General features: G+C 46.3%; 2 protein-coding genes across 2 annotated transcripts in view; one reads left to right on the top strand and one right to left on the bottom strand.

The window, feature by feature from the left end:
• LOC121869750 (probable E3 ubiquitin-protein ligase HERC1) overlaps positions 1-20,432 on the top strand; it is a gene marked incomplete at its 3' end in the record, with an annotated part of 129,873 nt that overhangs the window by 53,708 nt on the left and 55,733 nt on the right.
• On the bottom strand, positions 424-5,543 carry LOC121869751. Its single transcript, XM_042371324.1, has 2 exons — positions 4,530-5,543; positions 424-1,132 (listed from the first exon to the last, which is right to left on the bottom strand). The coding sequence occupies exons 1-2, from the start codon at positions 5,406-5,408 to the stop codon at positions 1,085-1,087; spliced, it is 927 nt and encodes a 308-aa protein (XP_042227258.1). The 5' UTR covers positions 5,409-5,543; the 3' UTR covers positions 424-1,084.

Genomic DNA, 20,432 nt, shown 5'->3' with positions numbered 1-20,432 from the left:
ATTCCTGGTCTTACAAGGAATCCAGCAATGTCAATTGTATTATCCTAACTTTAGTTTGAGGTATTATTTATTAAAATTTAGTGGTTTTCCCCCAAAAATTTCTCTGAGAGGGAAGAGCCGGCAGTGTAGTGTGAGAGTGGGAGGGAGTTGAGTCCATTATTTGAATGGACATTAACTTGGCGACTGTATTTCTCTATTTTTCTTAAGTATTAATTGTGTGCATGTACCATCATAAAATTAAGATGTTATTTTTACTACAACATAGGTATGTGCCTTCTAAAAGTGGAGTTTGGGGGTCGGGCCGGTTTCTATTGGAATTAATCCCATATGTTCTGTTGTTCACTTAACGCGGATTTCACTTAACGCGGGACCCTCTGGGTTCAATTGACCGCGTTAAGTGGGGTACAACTAACCCCTTGACTCAGGAAAAATAACCCAAGATAAAATAGCTCCCCCTGTGACACCACCAACTCTTAGTCTCATCATTGATGTGGTCATTACAACTCTTTTATCGTTAACCCGACTTATTCTCCTTACATTAAATAAACCCGTTAAACTGTAATAAACTAAACGATATCTATAACACGCCGTTAACCCTGTGGCCAAAGGATATCAAATAAATGCCAATAAATTAATATTTCTTATAAAAGCTACTTCTAAAATTAAATCTTTAGAAGAAAACCCAGCCAAAAATGGTATTCCACATAAAGTTAAATTAGCCAAATTTATACAAGTTCTAGTTAAAGGTATCCTAAAAACTAATCTACCCATACAGCGAATATCTTGATACTCTTAGACCGCACGAATAACTACTCCAGCACATATAAACAATAATGCCTTAAATAAAGCATGAGCCAATAAATGAAAAAAGGTTAAATCAGCAAAACCAAAGGCTAAAAGTCCTTAATATTACACCAAGCAATAATCTTCTTCAAATCATATTCAACGTTAGCACCTAGTCCTGCTATAAATATTGTTAAACAAGAAATAATTAATAAAACAGATTGAGCTTCTGACCCTATTAAAGCAGGACTAAACTGAATTGGTAAATAAACACCTCCTGTAACCAAGGTAGAAGAATGAACTAAAGCAGATACTGGAGTAAGAGTTGCCATAGCAGCTGGAAGTCAGGCTGCTAAAATAATTAAACCTTTTATTAATAATAAATCAGACTCGCTTGTATATCTTCCGTATAAAATAAAATTTCACCCTTCAGCTATAAACATTAAAGAAATCCTAAGCAGAATAGCGACATCACCAACTCGATTAGATAAAACTGTTAATATACTTGCATTTGCAGATTTTTCGTTTGGGTAAAAAATAACTAAAGCGTATGATACTAATCCTAAACCATCCCAACCCAATGAAATTCTGATTATGTTTGGCCTTACAATTAAAGCACCTTTGGATAATACAAAGGCAAGAACTAAATATATAAAACGATTAAACCTTTTATCTCCCTCTATATAGTCGCCTCTATAAAATAATACTATTGAAGAAATAAAAAGAACAAAATCTAAATATATAAAAGAAATTCAACCAAAAATTAAAGTCATTACAACTGAAGAAGAATTTAAAGTTATAATTTCTCATTCAATTATTCCTACACTATTGTAATATAAACTTATAAGAGACAATAAAATACAACTAAAAGCCCTACTGCATAAAAATACTAACCAAGTTAAATGTATAGAAATATATCAAATAAAGGTTTAAAATAAATAACTTATAATTTTGGCACCACAAACCAACGTTTTTATTAAACTATTTAAACTAAAATCTTGGTAAAATTATAACTAAAACAGCACCAAAGCAGCACTAAAAAAGCACCATGACAACACCAAGACAGCACTAAAACAGCACCATAACATAACGAAAAGAGCACCAAGACGGCACCATGACAGCACTTAAATAGAACCATGACATCACTAAAACAGCACCAAGACAGCATCATGGCAGCACTTAAACAGAACCATGACAGCACTAAAACAGAACCATAACAGCACCACCATGACAGCACTAAAACAGCAACAAGACAGGAGTAAAAAAGCACCAAGACAGCTCCATGACAGCACTAAAACAGCACCAAGACAGCATCATGACAGCACTAAAACAGCACTATGACATCACGAAACAGCACCAAGACAGCATCATGGCAGCACTTAAACAGAACCATGACAGCACTAAAAACAGAACCATAACAGCACCACCATGACAGCACTAAAACAGCACCAAGACAGCACTAAAACAGCAACAAGACAGGAGTAAAAAAGCACCAAGACAGCACCATGACAGCACTAAAACAGCACCAAGACAGCATCATGACAGCACTAAAACAGCACTATGACATCACTAAAACAGCACCAAGACAGCATCATGGCAGCACTTAAACAGCACCAAGACAACACTACAACCGAACCAAGACAGCATAATGACAGCACTAAAACAGCACCATGACAGCACTAAAACAGCAACAAGACAGCACCATGACAGCACTAAAACAGAACCAAGACAGCAGTAAAAAAGCACCAAGACAGCTCCATGACAGCACTAAAACAGCATCAAGACAGCACCATGACAGCACTGAAACAGCATCAAGACAGCTCCATGATAGCACTGAAACAGCACCATGACAGCACTAAAACAGCACCAAGACAGCACTAAAACAGCAACAAGACAGCAGTAAAAAAGCACCAAGACAGCTCCATGACAGCACTAAAATTGCACCAAGACAGCACCATGACAGCACTAAAAAAACAGCACCACTGACAGCACTAAAAACGCACCAAGACAGCACTAAAACAGCAGCTAAAAACAGCTCCATGATAGCTTTCAAAAAAACAGCATCACCACAGCTCCATCGCCAACACTAAAACAGCACCAAAGACAGCTCCGCTGACAACTTTAAAAACAGCACCATGACAGCACTGAAACAGCAACAAGACAGCAATAAAAAAGCACCAAGACAGCTCCATCACAGCACTAAAACAGCACCAAGACAGCCCCATGACAGCACTAAAACAGAGCCAAGACAGCATAATAACAGCTGTAAAACAGCACAAAGACAGCTACAAGACAGCACTAAATCAGCAACAAGACAGCAGTAAAAAAGCACCAAGACAGCTCCATCACAGCACTAAAACAGCACCAAGACAGCCCCATGACAGCACTAAAACAGAGCCAGGACAGCATAATAACAGCTGTAAAACAGCACAAAGACAGCTACAAGACAGCACTAAATCAGCAACATGACAGCACTAACACAGCAACAAGACAGCACCATGACAGCACTAAAACAGCACCATGACATTACTAAAACAGCACCAAGACAGCACCATGACAGCACCAAGGCATCACCATGACAGCACTGAAACAGCACTAAAGCAGCACCAAGACAGCACCAAGACATCACTATAGCAGCACCATGACAGCACTAAAACAGCACCATGACAGCACTATAGCAGCACCATGACAGCACTATAGCAGCACCATGACAGCACTAAAACGCGCATGACAGCACATAGCAGCACCATGACAGCACTATAACAGCACCATGACACAACATGACAGCACTATAGCAGCACCATGACAGTACTAAACAGCACCAAGACAGCACCATGACAGCACTAAAACAGCACCGCAACATCACTAAACAGCACCATGACAGCACTAAAACAGCACCATGACATCACTAAAACAACACCATGACATCCTAAAAACTGCACCATGACAGCACTAAACAGCACCATGACAGCACTATAGCAGCACCATGACAGCACTCAAACAGCACCATGACAGCATATAGCAGCACCATGACATCACTAAAAAACAACACCGACATCACTAAACAACACCATGACATCACTAAAACAGCACCATGACATCAGTAAAACAACACCATGACATCACTAAAACAGCACCATGAGCATCCCATAAACAGCACCATGACAGCACTAAAACAGCACCATGACATCACTAAAACAGCACCATGACAGCACTAAAACAGCACCATGACATCACTAAAACAGCACCATGACATCACTAAAACAGCACCATGACAGCACTAAAACAGCACCATGACATCACTAAAACAGCACCATGACATCACTAAAACAGCACCATGACAGCACTAAAACAGCACCATGACATCACTAAAACAGCACCATGACATCACTAAAACAGCACCATGACAGCACTAAAACAGCACCATGACAGCACTAAAACAGCACCATGACATCACTAAAACAGCACAATGACATCACTAAAACAGCACCATGACATCACTAAAACAGCACCATGACATCACTAAAACAGCACCATGACAGCAATAAAACAGCACCATGACAGCACTAAAACAGCACCATGACAGCACTACAGCAGCACCATGACAGCACTGGCACAAATATCTAGCAAAGTGTATAACTCATTTATCAACAGTTATGTGAGTAATCGAACTTCAATTCATTTAATTCACTTTACACTGTACAATATCTACCCCCAAAAGTATGAAGTAAATGTCAACTACTTACCTTCTTAAGATGCACACATATAGGAGGTTCATCCCAGTCTCCTCCATTTTTACAGTGTAGTTTTAAGGGACCAAACAGACTGAAGCCCTTGTCACACATGTAGTGGGCCACAGTACCAGACTCCAGACGTTGGAATTCCACACTCCCATTTTCAAGGGGTGGAGGAAGAATGCAGAGATCTGTCTGTGTGGTTATGGACAATGATCCCTTCTTGGTCAGCTTGGTAGAACTATGATACACTACAAAAACTGTGTCAGTGTCTGTCACCATTCTAAAATCATTATCATAAGTTGGGCACCATTCAATATCCCATTTTGGGTTCATGAGAGACTCTTCAAAAACAGTAATGTGCGGCTTAATACTGAGAGAGAAGGTAAGAGTCACGTGTTTACGTTGTTCCGTGTTTAACTGCCAGACACAACTCTCTGCAGACTTATGTGGTTGAAATTTATATTCTATTTTTTCATTGGAATCATCTGGAGACCTGATCCCATCTGAGCATGTTGGAACAAGACAATGAGTTTCTGTTCCAAAAAATGTTGAGTTGACAATGCAAGTATCACCAGCCAGAGGTAAACTAACCCTGAAACCATCATCACAGTCGGAGGCTACTTCAACATCTGGCTTGTCAGTGTTCATGCTCAGACTAATATTAAACTTGGCAATATTCGGGCAAGGACTTTCTCCTTCAGAAGAAGTCTGCACTTGAGGATTCAGTTGTAAATACAATTCAAACATGATACCACTTGTTATGAGCTGACAATGGTGGCACACTGCACTGTCATTCTTGTTGGGGTACCTTAAGTTCTCTCCACTGTCACTGCTACACACTCCACAGTCTCTGGTAATATGATGCTGAGTGCCATCAACATATATCATTATTGAAGACAATCCCCCAAGTTTTATTTCATGAAGCTTCACTTCAAACTTTAAAGTGTTCGGAGCACGATAGCACTTGTAGCATAAGTGATCATTCACTTTCTGTAAGTCAGCTGAAAATAAAATAATAATATGAGCAATGGTTTCAGAATAACAGTACAGTACAGGCAGTCCCTGACTTACGACGGCAATAATGATACACAGAAAATCTAAAATGGGTGTCTCTTTTTCTTCTCAGCACCACAAAACTCTCACTTTTAAGCTTGCCAGCCATTTTAAAGGGAATTACAAACGAAAATTTTGTCAGTACACAGCGAGATCACTAACGTCGGGACTCGAAAATACGTAATTTGAAAAAAAAATTGGTACGACTGGGGCGGTCGTAAGTGGAGTAGGTCGTAAGTCGAGGAGTACCTGTACGGTACTGGAAATCCAATAATATGTAACCAGTAATAATAAAAAGTGATCATAAGAGGCAGACATAATGACTGCAAATGTATCCACATTTTATTTGGAAAAAATCGAAAACATTATGAATTAGTTCCATGGGGTGTACATTGAAGTGGGTAAAGAATGTTTGGACACTGAGGTAAGAGGAGCATGAAATGAGTTGGTCAGCACTAAAGAAAATGTTTATATACTTCAATAGTTAAACAGATTGTGGATATCAAATACTGCACCATAAACAAACTAAATTAGCCAACTGTGTGCGTGTACCCCGGGTCAGTAATTTACCCTGGGTGGAGCCACACAACTGCCTGCACTACACACAGGTGTAAAAGTTAGCGGGGCACCAGTGGTAGTCACGAGGGACCCGTTCACCCCACCTCATCTCGGTGTGGCTGACACATGCATTAAACACACGTGGCTGTGGGGGTTTGTGCCTCACTCACTTTTACACCTGCATGTGTAGTGCAAGGGGCCCAGGACCCAGGTAACTATTGACCAGGAGTACATGCACATTTTTCATCTTTAGATCAACTTAACCAACTATAAATAATGTTCTTCTTCTCATTGAGTTATCTGACAATGAGTCGTCACAATGTGAGAAATATTCTAGCATGTTGTTTTAAGAGTCTAGCTTTAAATACACTCCAGTACACGAGTGGTTTACAATGGAAGTCTTGCAATTCTGTACAGTACGCATAAAACTCTACCAATCGCTAATACTGTACAGTGCTCTATCTGATAAAACTGCCATCACAAAATGTTTGTGAAAATGTTGTCAATTATATAATGATAATATTGGTGACATAATAAAAGACGCCAAAAGTGATCTGCCTCAAGGTTAGGGTTAACAATTAACAACTAACTCCAACTGCAGCCAAGAAGGAACAGGTAAGTGAGCACAAGAGTCTGGCTCTGTGAACGAGGAATCTGAGATTAATAAACATAACAGATTAACAACAAATTCCTGACAAAGAAAAGTACACACCCTAATGTATCGGAAACAGAACTTGCCGTGGTGTGTTAAGTGTTGACTTCTTAAGAGGTGGTAATGTACTTCGACTTGGAGGCTTTCACACAAATAACTGTGATATATCACAAACAAACCTCCAAACACCACAATGAATAAGAGTGTCATCTGAGAGAATTTTCCCTCATCCACAATAATGACTTGTTAAGGCATGTTTCAAAATACTGTAGCATGAAAATGTGACCCAACTAATACAGTAGCTTCTGGAACAAGGAAATGTGCTCACTAGCAGAGCAGACCGAGTCCCCCCCCTGACCTGGGGCATCTTACAACTACCCACAGCAGACCGTGTCCCCCTGACCTGGGGCCCCTGACCTGGGGCATCTTACAACTACCCACAGCAGACCGTGTCCCCCCTGACCTGGGGCATCTTACAACTACCTTCAGCAGACCATAAGAACATAAGAACATAAGGAGAATGGAGGAAACCTAAATAGGGCCTATTGGACCCATAATGGGCAGTCCTGTTTATGGCTAACCCCTATTGCTCATATACATCCAACCTATGCTTCTGAAGCTATTCAGCCGATTCTATGTCTGGCGATGACATTTGGTAACTTGTCCCATTCATCCACTACTCTGTTTCCAAACCAGTGCTGCCTCAATTCCACTAAACGTTAAATTTTATTCAATTTAAAAACCATTTGCTTGAAGTTCGCCCTGCTGGATAGTTGGAGCACTTTGTAATGTCCCCTTTGGTTTAACCCCTGACTTCCATTTATACACCTCATCAGGTCGCCTCACCTCTGGCGCCTCCTTTGAGGGAGTGCAAATTAAGATACTTTAACCTGTCTCTGCATTCAAGGTCTCCAATGCCCAGGATTAGCTCCTATTCTCCTCTGATCTTTTCCTTCCCAATGATTCCCATATCCATTCTGAAATACGTGACCAGAACTGAAAGCGTAATCCAGGTGAGGTCTCACGTTATTAGATATACTTAAGATGACCTCACCAGTCTTGTAACTAACACCTCTTTGTATGAACCCATATTTTATTAGCCTTTGTTGCTTGTTAAAACACATTGTTTACTTCTACTGCAGATTCCTACTTATCATTACTCCTAAATCTCTCAAGAGTTGGATTCCATAATAAATTATTGTCGTATCTGGTAACTGGTTTCCTGTTTACATCTCCCATACTTTACATTTGGTCTAATATTGAATTTCATCTGCCATTTTTCCTAATTATCTTAAAAATTTTTTAGATCTTCCTAGTTTTGCAGAGTCCTCGCCAGATTTAATTACACGTCTCTATTTTATGTTACTGGTAAATTCCCATTATGTTACTGCTCCATTTATTATTCATGTCGCTATGTATATAATAAATAATAATAATGGTCCAAGTATCGAGCCTTGTGAACCCACTAGTATGGCTCAATGCGATTTAGTGCAGTTTATGCTCAATCGCTGTTTCTGGGTCCCTGCAACTTTACTTCTAGTCCATTTTACATATTCCTTGATGCCATGCTTTCTACCTTTCTTAATTAGGCCTTTTCGTGGGGACTCCTGTCGTATATTTTGCTAAAGTCGTAGATATACCACATCATACCAGCCTCGGCCCACCGATTCAAAAACTGATGAAAAGATGCGATAGATTAGCGATATGAACGCCTGGCCAGAAGTTAGGGTAAATTCATTGATCAATCCAGTTTTCCAGGTGGTTTGAATAGAGCGAAATAAATGACTGTACCACCATTATTGATAGTTAGACTGATTGGGCGTGTAGTTAGAGGATAGGATCTATCCCTCTTGAAAATCGGTATTACATTCGCTATCCTCCAGGATTCTGTACTACACCTGTTTTAATGACATGTTAAACAACTTCTTACATAACAGGCTAAGCTCATCCCATATTCCTTTAATACTCGGCAAATATCTCATCGGACCAGGTGGATTTATTAGGCTTCAGTTTAATTCGGTCGTTATTAACATCATATTTAGTCTCTCTATTATCTCGCTTAATTTGTTTTCTTCACTATCTCTGAATAGAGTCGGTGCCGTACTTTGCGTTTAAATTCTTTGCAGAAACTGTTGAAAAATATTTATTCAGATTATTGCTCATTTCTCCGCCAAGTATCCATTAGCTCACGGTATCTGAAACGACAGTCCGCTTAATCTATCTTTAGGTTTAGTTTGATACATTTGGTAAAAATCTTTGGGGTCGAGCCACTGCTACCTTCTAGTTCAGCAGTTCCTCTTGGTTTTTCTTATCTCGGTCTAACTCACCGCCAATACCTTTATCATACCCCTGGAGGCAAAATTTGGCTACTTACTTCTATCCTTCTACTTATAGCCTTCCTTGGCCAATTATCGATCCATTTAGGGTCATTGTTGTCTGATCTGAGTTTTTTGTATAAAGGTTTCTGCTCTTGTGCATTAAGTAACTCGTTAGCGTAACTACAGTCGTGAACTCGCAATAACAGATCTTTATCGTCGGTGTCATCTATTCACATCCAGGCGAGACACCCCCTCTCTCAGCTGCCTTAAACTACTGTAAGTTTGCCATTCTGAAATTCAGACTTTAATGGAATTCCCTTTACGCCTTGACCTGAAAATCTAACTGGAATCTAATTTTTTTTTTGTGATCGTTTTTAAAGTTCTGTTTCCCAATCAGATATTGCTAATGAGGTTTTCTGTTCGACAGAACTAAATCTAGTTTATTTGTCACCCGGTGGGTTCAAGTATGTTGACTTAGGAGACAGACTGGATCAAGCTTTCGAGGAAATCCTCTGATACTGAGTTATTCTGCAGGTCATCCAATTTATTCGCCAAGGTTAAAGTCACCACTATACAGACTTTATTGTAAAGTAAGCTTCCCAAGATTTCCATCCACCAGATAATGCCCATTAATCCCTATCGTGATTGGGAGGTCTATATATTACTCCTGTGATTAATTTTTTCCCATTACTTATTCCCATCCAAATTGTTTCTGTAGTATTCCGCCAGTTTTTTATTGCCCCCCTCCCTGACCTGGGGCATCTTACAACTACCTACAGCAGACTGTGTCCCCCTGACCTGGGGCATCTTACAACTACCTACAGCAGACTGTGTCCCCCACCTGGGGCATCTTACAACTACCTACAGCAGACTGTCCCCCTGACCTGGGGCATCTTACAACTACCTACAGCAGACCGTGGTCCCCGACCTGGGGCATCTTCAACTACTACAGCAGACGTGTCCTCCCTGACCTGGGGCATCTTACAACTACCTACAGCAGCTAGCCCCCTGACCTGGGCATCTTACAACTACCTACAGCAGACCGTGTCCTCCCTGACCTGGGGCATCTTACAACTACCTACAGCGAACTGTGTCTCCCTGACCTGGGGCATCTTACAACTACCTACAGCGCCGTGTCCCCGACCTGGGCATCTTACAACTACCACCAGCAGACTGTGTCCTCCACTGACCTGGGGCATCTTACAACTACCTACAGCAGACTGTGTCCTCCCTGACCTGGGGCATCTTACAACTACCTACAGACTGTGTCCTCCACTGACCTGGGGCATCTTACAACTACCTACAGCAGACCATGCCCCCCCTGACCTGGGGCATCTTACAACTACCACAGCAGACTGTGCCCTCTGACCTGGGGCATCTTACAACTACCTACAGCAGGCCGTGCCCCCTGACCTGGGGCATCTTACAACTACCCACAGCAGACTGTGTCCCCTGACCTGGGGCATCTTACAACTACCCACAGCAGACCGTGTCTCCCTGACCTGGGGCATCTTACAACTACCTACAGCAGACTGTGCCCCTGACCTGGGGCATCTTACAACTACCCACAGCAGACGTGTCCCCCCCCTGACCTGGGCATCTTACAACTACCCACAGCAGACTGTGTCCTCCCTGACCTGGGGCATCTTACAACTACCTACAGCAGACTGTGTCCCCTGACCTGGGGCATCTTACAACTACCCACAGCAGACCGTGTCCCCCCCCTGACCTGGGGCATCTTACAACTACCACAGCAGACTGTGTCCCCCTGACCTGGGCATCTTACAACTACCCACAGCAGACTGTGTCCTCCCTGACCTGGGGCATCTTACAACCACCTACAGCAGACTGTGTCCCCCTGACCTGGGCATCTTCTACAGCAGACTGTGTCCCCCTGACCAGGGGCATCTTACAACTACCACAGCAGACCGTGTCCCCCCTGACCTGGGGCATCTTAACTACCCACAGCAGACCGTGTCCCCTGACCTGGGGCATCTTACAACTACCTACAGCAGACTGTGTCCCCCTGACCTGGGGCATCTTACAACTACCCACAGCAGACCGTGTCCCCCCCTGACCTGGGGCATCTTACAACTACCCACAGCAGACTGTGTCCTCCCCTGACCTGGGGCATCTTACAACTACCACAGCAGACCGTGTCCCCTGACCTGGGGCATCTTACAACTACCCACAGCAGACTGTGTCCCCCCCTGACCTGGGGCATCTACAACCACCACAGCAGACTGTGTCCCCCTGACCTGGGGCATCGGGGGTTTACAACCACCCACAGCAGACCGTGTCCCCCTGACCTGGGGCATCTTACAACTACCCACAGCAGACTGTGTCCTCCCCTGACCTGGGGCATCTTACAACTCCACACAGCAGACCGTGTCCCCCCTGACCTGGGGCATCTACAACTACCACAGCAGACTGTGTCCTCCCCTGACTGGGGCATCTTACAACTACCTACAGCAGACTGTCCCCTGACCTGGGGCACACAACTACCTACAGCAGACTGTTGCCCCCCTGACCTGGGGCATCTTACAACTACCACAGCAGACTGTGTCCTGACCTGGGGCATCTTACAACCACCCACAGCAGACCGTGTCCCCTGACCAGGGCATCTACAACTACCCCACAGCAGACTGTCCTCCCCAGTAGATCTTACAACTACCCACAGCAGACTGTGTCCCCTGACCTGGGGCATCTACAACTACCTACAGCAGACTGTGTCCCCCTGACCTGGGGCATCTTACAACACCCACAGACTGCCTCCACTGACGGCATCTTACAACTACTCTACAGCAGACTGTGTCCCCTGACCTGGGGCATCTTAAAACTACCCAGCAGCAGACTGTGTCCTCCACTGACCTGGGGCATCTTACAACTACCTACAGCAGACCATGCCCCCTGACCTGGGGCATCTTACAACTACCACAGCAGACCGTGCCTCCCCCTGACCAGGCCCACAACTACCTACAGCAGATCAGTCCCCTGACCTGGGCATCTTAAACTACCCACAGCAGACTGTGTCCCTCCTCCTCCTGACCTGGGCATCTTACAACCACCCACAGCAGACTGTGTCCTCCCCCTGACCTGGGGCATCTTACAACTACCTACAGCAGACTGTGTCCCCCTGACCTGGGGCATCTTACAACTACCTACAGCAGACCGTGCCCCTGACCTGGGGCATCTTACAACTACTCCACAGCAGACTGTGTCCCCTGACCTGGGGCATCTTACAACTACCCACAGCAGACCGTGTCCTGACCAGGGCATCTACACCACCAGCAGACCGTGTCCCCCCTGACCTGGGCATCTTACAACTACCACAGCAGACGTCCTCCCTGACCTGGGGCATCTTACAACTACCTACAGCAGACTGTGTCCCCCTGACCTGGGGCATCTTACAACTACCCACAGCAGACTGTGCCCCTGACCTGGGGCATCTTACAACTACCACAGCAGACTGTGTCCCCTGACCTGGGGCATCTTACAACTACCCACAGCAGACTGTGTCCCTCCCTGACCAGGGGCATCTTACAACTACCCACAGCAGACCGTGTCCCCCCGACCAGGGGCATCTTACAACTACCCACAGCAGACCATGTCCCCTGACCTGAGGCATCTACAACTACCCACAGCAGACTCGTGCCCCTGACCAGGGCATCTTACAACTACCTACAGCAGACTGTGTCCCCTGACCTGAGGCATCTATAACCACCCACAAGCAGACTGCCCCCTGACCTGGGGCATCTACAACACCCACAGCAGACTGTGTCCCCCCCACCTGAGGCATCTTACAACTACCCACAGCAGACCGTGTCCCCCCTGACCTGGGGCATCTACAACTACCCACAGCAGACCTGTGTCCCCCTGACCAGCATCTACAACTACCCCAGCAGACCATGCCTGACCTGGGGCATCTTACAACCACCCACAGCAGACCGTGTCCCCCCTGACCAGGGCATTCTACAACCACCTACAGCAGACTGTGTCCCCCTGACCTGGGGCATCTTACAACTACCCACAGCAGACCGTGTCCCCCCTGACCTAAGGCATCTTGCAACCACCCACAGCAGACCATGCCCCCTGACCTGGGGCATCTTACAACTACCAACAGCAGACAATGCCCTGACCTGAGGCAGGCATCTTACAACCACCCACAGCAGACCGTGTCCCCCCTGACCTGGGGCATCTTACAACCACCCACACAGCAGACCGTGTCCCTGACCTGGGGCATCTTACAACTACTTACAGCAGACTGTGTCCCCCTGACCTGGGGCATCTTACATCTACCCACAGCAGACCGGGTCCCCCTGACCTGGGGGCATCTTGCAACTACCCACAGCAGACCGTGTCCCCCCTGATCCTGGGGCATCTTACAACTACCCACAGCAGACCGTGTCCCTGACCTGGGGGATCTTACAACCACCAACAGCAGACCAACTACCTACAGCAGACCGTGTCCCCCTGACCTGAGGCATCTTACAACTACCTCAGCAAGACCATGTCCCACCTGACCTGGGGCATCCTTAACCACCACGCAGACCGTGTCCCCCCGACCTGGGGCATCTTACAACTACCAACAGCAGACCAACTACCTACAGCAGACTGTGTCCCCCCTGACCTGGGGCATCTTACAACTACCACAGCAGACCATGTCCCCTGACCTGGATCTTACAACTACCTACAGCAGACCATGTCCCACCTGACCTGGGGCATCTTACAACACCCACAGCAGACTGTGTCCCCTTGACCTGAGGCATCTTACAACTACCTACAGCGACCAACCACCACAGCAGACCGTGTCCCCCTGACCTGGGGCATCTTACAACTACCCACAGCAGACCATGTCCCCCTGACCTGCATCTACAACTACCTACAGCAGACCATGTCCCACCTGACCTGGCATCTTACAACTACCCACAGCAGATCGGCCCCCCCTGACCAGGGCATCTTACAACTACCTACAGCAGACTGTGTCCCCCTGACCAGGGCATCTTACAACCACGATGAGCAGACCATGTCCCACCTGACCTGGGGCATCTTGCAACTACCCACAGCAGACTGTGTCCCCCCTGACCTGGGGCATCTTACAACACCCACAGCAGACCATGTCCCACCTGACCTGGGGTCCATAACCACCCACAGCAGACTGTGTCCACCCCTGACCAGGGCATCTTGCAACTACCTACAGCAGACTGTGTCCCCCTGACCAGGGCATCTTACAACTACCTACAGCAGACCATGTCCCACCTGACCTGGGGCATCTTGCAACTACCCACAGCAGACTGTGTCCCCCCTGACCTGGGGCATAACTACCCACAGCAGACCGTCCTGACCTGAGGCATCTTACAACTACCCAGCAGACCGTGTCCCCCCGACCTGGGGCATCTTACAACCACCAACAGCAGACCAACTACCTACAGCAGACCGTGTCCCCCTGACCTGGGGCATCTTACAACTACCCACAGCAGACCATGTCCCTGACCTGGGGCATCTACAACTACCCACAGCAGACCATGTCCCACCTGACCCAGGCATCTTACAACTACCCACAGCAGACTGTGTCCCCCCTGACCTGAGGCATCTTACAACTACCAACAGCAGACCAACTACCTACAGCAGACCGTGTCCCCCCGACCTGGGACATCTTACAACTACCCACAGCAGACCATGTCCCCTGACCTGGGGCACTTACAACCACCCACAGCAGACTGTGTCCCCTGACCTGAGGCATCTACAACTACCAACAGACCAACTACCTACAGCAGACCGTGTCCCCCTGACCTGGGGCATCTTAAAACACCCACAGCAGACCATGTCCCCCCTGACCTGGGGCATCTTACAACTACCTACAGCAGACCATGTCCCACCTGACCTGGGGCATCTTACAACCACCCACAGCAGACTGTCCCCTGACCTGGAGGCATCTTACAACTACCAACAGCAGACCAACTACCTACAGCAGACCGTGTCCTGGGACGCATCTTACAACTACCCACAGCAGACCATGTCCCACCTGACCTGGGGCATCTTACAACCACCCACAGCAGACTGTGCCCCCACCCCTGACCAGGGGCATCTTACAACTACCTACAGCAGACTGGTCCCACCTGACCTGGGGCATCTTGCAACTACCCACACAGACTGTCCCTGACCTGGGGGCATCTTACAACCACCCACAGCAGACCGTGTCCCCCATGACCTGAGGCATCTTACAACTACCCACAGCAGACCGTGTCCCCCTGACCTGGGGCATCTTACAACTACCCACAGCAGACCATGTCCCCCTGACCTGGGCATCTTACAACTACCCACAGCAGACCGTGTCCCACCAGACCTGAGGCATCTTACAACTACCCACAGCAGACCGTGTCCCCCTGACCTGAGGCATCTTACAACTACCCACAGCAGACCGTGTCCCCCTGACCTGGGGCATCTTACAACTACCCACAGCAGACCGTGTCCCACCTGACCTGAGGCATCTTACAACCACCCACAGCAGACTGTGTCCCCCTGACCTGAGGCATCTCATAACCAACACCCACAGCAGACCGTGTCCCCCTAACCTGGGGCATCTTACAACTACCCACAGCAGACCGTGTCCCCCTGACCTGGGGTCATAACCCAACAGCAGACCGTGTCCCCCTGACCTGGGGCATCTACAACTACCCACAGCAGACCGTGTCCCCCTGACCTGGGGCATCTTACAACTACCAACAGCAGACCAACTACCTACAGCAGACCATGTCCCCCTGACCTGGGCATCTTACAACTACCCACAGCAGACCTGTTCCCCCTGACCTGGGGCATCTACAACTACCCACAGCAGACTGTGTCCCCCCTGACCTGAGGCATCTTACAACTACCAACAGCAGACCAACTACCACCTGACCCACAGGCATCTTACAACTACCCACAGCAGACCATGTCCCCCTGACCTGGGGCATCTTACAACTACCTACAGCAGACCATGTCCCACCTGACCTGGGGCATCTTACAACTACCCACAGCAGACTGTGTCCCCCTGACCTGAGGCATCTTACAACTACCAACAGCAGACCAACCACTCACAGCAGACCGTGTCCCCCTGACCTGGGGCATCTTACAACTACCCACAGCAGACCATGTCCCACCTGACCTGGGGCATCTTACAACCACCACAGCAGACTGTGCCCCCACCCTGACCAGGGCCATCTTACAACTACCTACAAGCAGACTGTGTCCCCCCTGACCAGGGGCATCTTACAACTACCTACAGCAGACCATGTCCCACCTGACCTGGGGCATCTTGCAACCACCCACAGCAGACTGTCCCCCTGACCTGGGCATCCTTACAACTACCCACAGCAGACCGTGTCCCCCATGACCTGAGGCATCTTACAACTACCCACAGCAGACCGTGTCCCCCCTGACCTGGGGCATCTACAACTACCCACAGCAGACCATGTCCCCCCTGACCTGGGGCATCACAACTACCTGCAGCAGACCGTGTCCCACCAGACCTGAGGCATCTTACAACTACCCACAGCAGACCGTGTCCCCCTGACCTGAGGCATCTTACAACTACCCACAGCAGACCGTGTCCCCCTGACCTGGGGCATCTTACAACTACCCACAGCAGACCGTGGTCCCACCTGACCTGAGGCATCTTACAACTACCCACAGCAGACTGTGTCCCCCCCTGACCTGGAGGCATCTTACAACCACCCACAGCAGACCGTGTCCCCCTAACCTGGGGCATCTTACAACTACCCACAGCAGACCGTGTCCCTGACCTGGGGCATCTACAACTACCAACAGCAGACTGTGTCCCCCTGACCTGGGGCATCTTACAACTACCCACAGCAGACCGTGTCCCCCTGACCTGGGGCATCTTACAACTACCAACAGCAGACCAACTACTACAGCAGACCATGTCCCCTGACCTGGGCATCTTACAACTACCCACAGCAGACCGTGTCCCCTGACCTGGGGCATCTTACAACTACCCCAGCAGACCGTGTTCCCCGACCTGGGGCATCTTACAACTACCTACAGCAGACTGTGTCCCCCTGACCTGGGGCATAACTACCCACAGCAGACCGTGTTCCCCTGACCTGGGGCATCTTACAACTACCCACAGCAGACCGTGTTCCGACCTGGGGCATCTTACAACTACCCACAGCAGACCGTGTCCCCCCTGACCTGGGGCATCTTACAACTACCCACAGCAGACTGTGTCCCCCCCTGACCTGGGGCATCTTACAACTACCTACAGCAGACCGTGTCCCCCCCTGACCTGGGGCATCTGGAAGCTGCCTGACAGTGGATATAACAGTCTTGGTTGAGGAGTAACTCACACAATTAAAAAGGCTGAAACAACTAGGACACAGTTAATCAGCTGTGAGAGCCTCTTAAAGATTACATTAGAGTACTGGACACCATAATACAGTGGTCCCTCGGTTAATGAGCGCCTCGGTTAGCTTAGATTTCGGTTAACGAGTTACCTTCCGTAAGATTCTTAACTTCGGTTAACGAGCAATCCCTCGATTAACGAGTTTCTTACGAGCTGACATCCACATTTTTAGCTTGCATTTGGCAGTCCACCAGCTGTAGTATTAGTCCGCCAACACAGTTATCGGTTGTCGGGCTTAAATTCCTTACCCTTTTAGTAACTATCAAGAAGTTTATACTATTCAATAATTTTAAAAGTTTAATGTTAATTTTTTGAGTCATTTTTACAATTATTGAACATAATTGAAGGTAAGGAAACTAATTTGTGGCACGCCATCCAGCCTGCCAACACACCATACAGGCGTCAGTCTTTGTGTCTTTTCAGTGGAGGTAACATCTTGCTTGAGACTCTCTTCAACTGAACGCTTTTTCTGTGTTTTACAAATTATTGGTCATTTTGAAATATATTTTACAGTGACAATATATAATGCAGTGCAGTGTTGATTTAAAAGAAAATAATCTTGAATTACACCAAGAGAACTAAAATTTTATGGGTGAAATGGCGCTCTGGGGTGACTTCTCTTCCACTCCAATTCCTTCTCTTCTCCCTTCTCCTCCACCCCATTCTAATTCCCATCATCATCATCATCATCCAGGAGCCTTCTACATACACACCTCAAAGTAAGTGTACTTTTCTACCTTTTTTGTTGAATTTAGGCAATTTTCGGTGAGCTGGAACCAATTATCAAAACCATTGAAACAATGGTTTCGTTTAACGCAGTTTTTTCGGTAAACGAGCAACCTTCTAGAACGGATTGTGCTCGTTAACCAAGGGACCACTGTATCTTAGACAATGGAGCAGAGAACAACCCCCACAAAAAATTATGTGATTCCAACTTATTCAAAGACAGGATTAACAGTTCATAGTTGTGACATGGAACAATCCTGACAGTGTTTCCCAGGTGGCCAGACCCAGCATCAGGAGAAACAAAGCTTAGTTATAAGTAACACAAATGTCCAGTCACCTGCCCACAAAGTTAATTATCATCAACGCAAAGCCACGACATACAACACAAACATACACCTACAGTGTAGTGCCGGTTACACAGCTCGGAACCAGTCTAACTTAGAGTAAATGACTAATATTATTAAACTGAGTTACAGGAAACACTGACCCAGCTGAGACCAGACTGATAGGATCACTTGAACATGCAGCCACCTTTTATGGCATTCAATAAGATGCAGGAGGCATACACAATGGTGCACCAGCATACAATAACGACTTTGAAACTGAATCTCCTTCGCTACTCCCAACTTCTCGGGGCTTCAATTGAGTTGAGAAAAATGTTATCGCTAGTTTTACTGAAATTCGGAAGTGTAGCCCAATTTTAGGAGTGGAGGGTTGCCAACAACTTGTGAGTGACCTGATCCCCTGTGTCCACCCTATAGAAACAACCTCACATACAGTGCACACCAGTCATCTCAGGTTTACTACTGACAATAAGTTTTAAGAGTACAGTACAGTACAGTACAGTACAGTAATATGGTACAATATAACATATACAGTACATATAGCATACTACAGCACAGTACAGTACAGTACAATACAGTATAGTACAATACAGTACACATAGTACAGTAGAGCACATGCACACAGTACAGCATGTACAGTAGACAGTATAATACAGCACAGTATAGTATAGTACAGTACAGTACAGTACAGCATAACACAGCACAGTATGGTACAGTACAGTACAACATACAGTGCAATACAGTACAGCACAGTACAGTACAGAACAGTACAATACAGCACAGTACACATAGCACAGTATAGTACAGCACAGTACAGTACAGCACAGTACAATACAGTACAGCACAGTACAGTAGAGCACAGTACACATAGCACAGTATAGTACAGTACAGTACAGTACAGTATAATACAGTACAGTACAATACAGTACAATACAGTATTGTTAACAGTACAGTACAGAACAGTACAGTACAGCAGTACAGTACAGCACATACAGTAGAGCACAGTACACACAGCACAGTACAGTACAATACAGTACAATACAGTACAGTAGAGCACAGTACAATACAGCACAGTATACAGTACAATATACAGTAACACACAGTACAGCACAGTACAGTACAGAACAATACAGTACAGTACAGTACAGTGCACAGTACAGTAGAGTAACAGTACAAACAGCACAAATACAGCACCACAGTACAGCACAGCACAGTCCAGTAAAGTAAAGTACAGTACAGTACAATACAGTACAGCACAGCACAGCACAGCACAGTACACTAGAGTACAGTACAGTAGAGCACAGTACAGCACAGTACAGAGTACAGTACAATAGAGTACAGTACAATACAGTACAGTACAGCACAGTACAGTAGAGCACAGTACAAAATAAGCACAGTACAATAGCACAGCATAGTATAGCACAATACAGTACAGTAGAGTACAGTAGTACACTACAGTACACAAATACCGTATGCAGTACAGCACAGTACAGTACAATACAGCACAGTACAGTAGAGTACAGAACAATAGAGTACAGTACAATAGAATACAGTACAATAGAGTACAGTACAATAGAGTGCAGTACAATAGAGTACAGTACAATACAGCACAGTACAGTACAGTAGAGTAGAGTACAGTAAAGTACAGTACAATACAGTACAGCAGAGAACAGCACAGTACAGTACAGTACAGTGCAGTACAGCACTACAATACAGTACAATACAGTACAGTACAATTCAGTAGAGCACAATACAGCACAGTATAATACAGTACAGTACAATACAGAACAATACAGTACAGTACAATACAGTACAGTGGACTCTCGGTTAACGAGCTTCGGTTAACGAAATTGCTAT

This window comes from Homarus americanus, unplaced genomic scaffold (assembly GCF_018991925.1).
Source record: "Homarus americanus isolate GMGI-L3 unplaced genomic scaffold, GMGI_Hamer_2.0 scaffold23578, whole genome shotgun sequence".
Classification (NCBI taxonomy): domain Eukaryota; kingdom Metazoa; phylum Arthropoda; class Malacostraca; order Decapoda; family Nephropidae; genus Homarus; species Homarus americanus.
The sequence above is the reverse complement of the archived record's forward strand: the minus strand, read 5'-3'. Positions and strand labels throughout refer to the sequence as shown.

Excerpts from the sequence above, each read along its gene's own strand:
- LOC121869751 (XM_042371324.1), bottom strand. The coding sequence starts at position 5,408 with ATGATATATGTTGATGGCACTCAGCATCATATTACCAGAGACTGTGGA. Across the intron at positions 1,133-4,529 it reads TATGTGTGCATCTTAAGAAG|CCTGACTTCCAGCTGCTATG; the intron begins GTAAGTAGTTGA and ends TTATTTTAGCAG.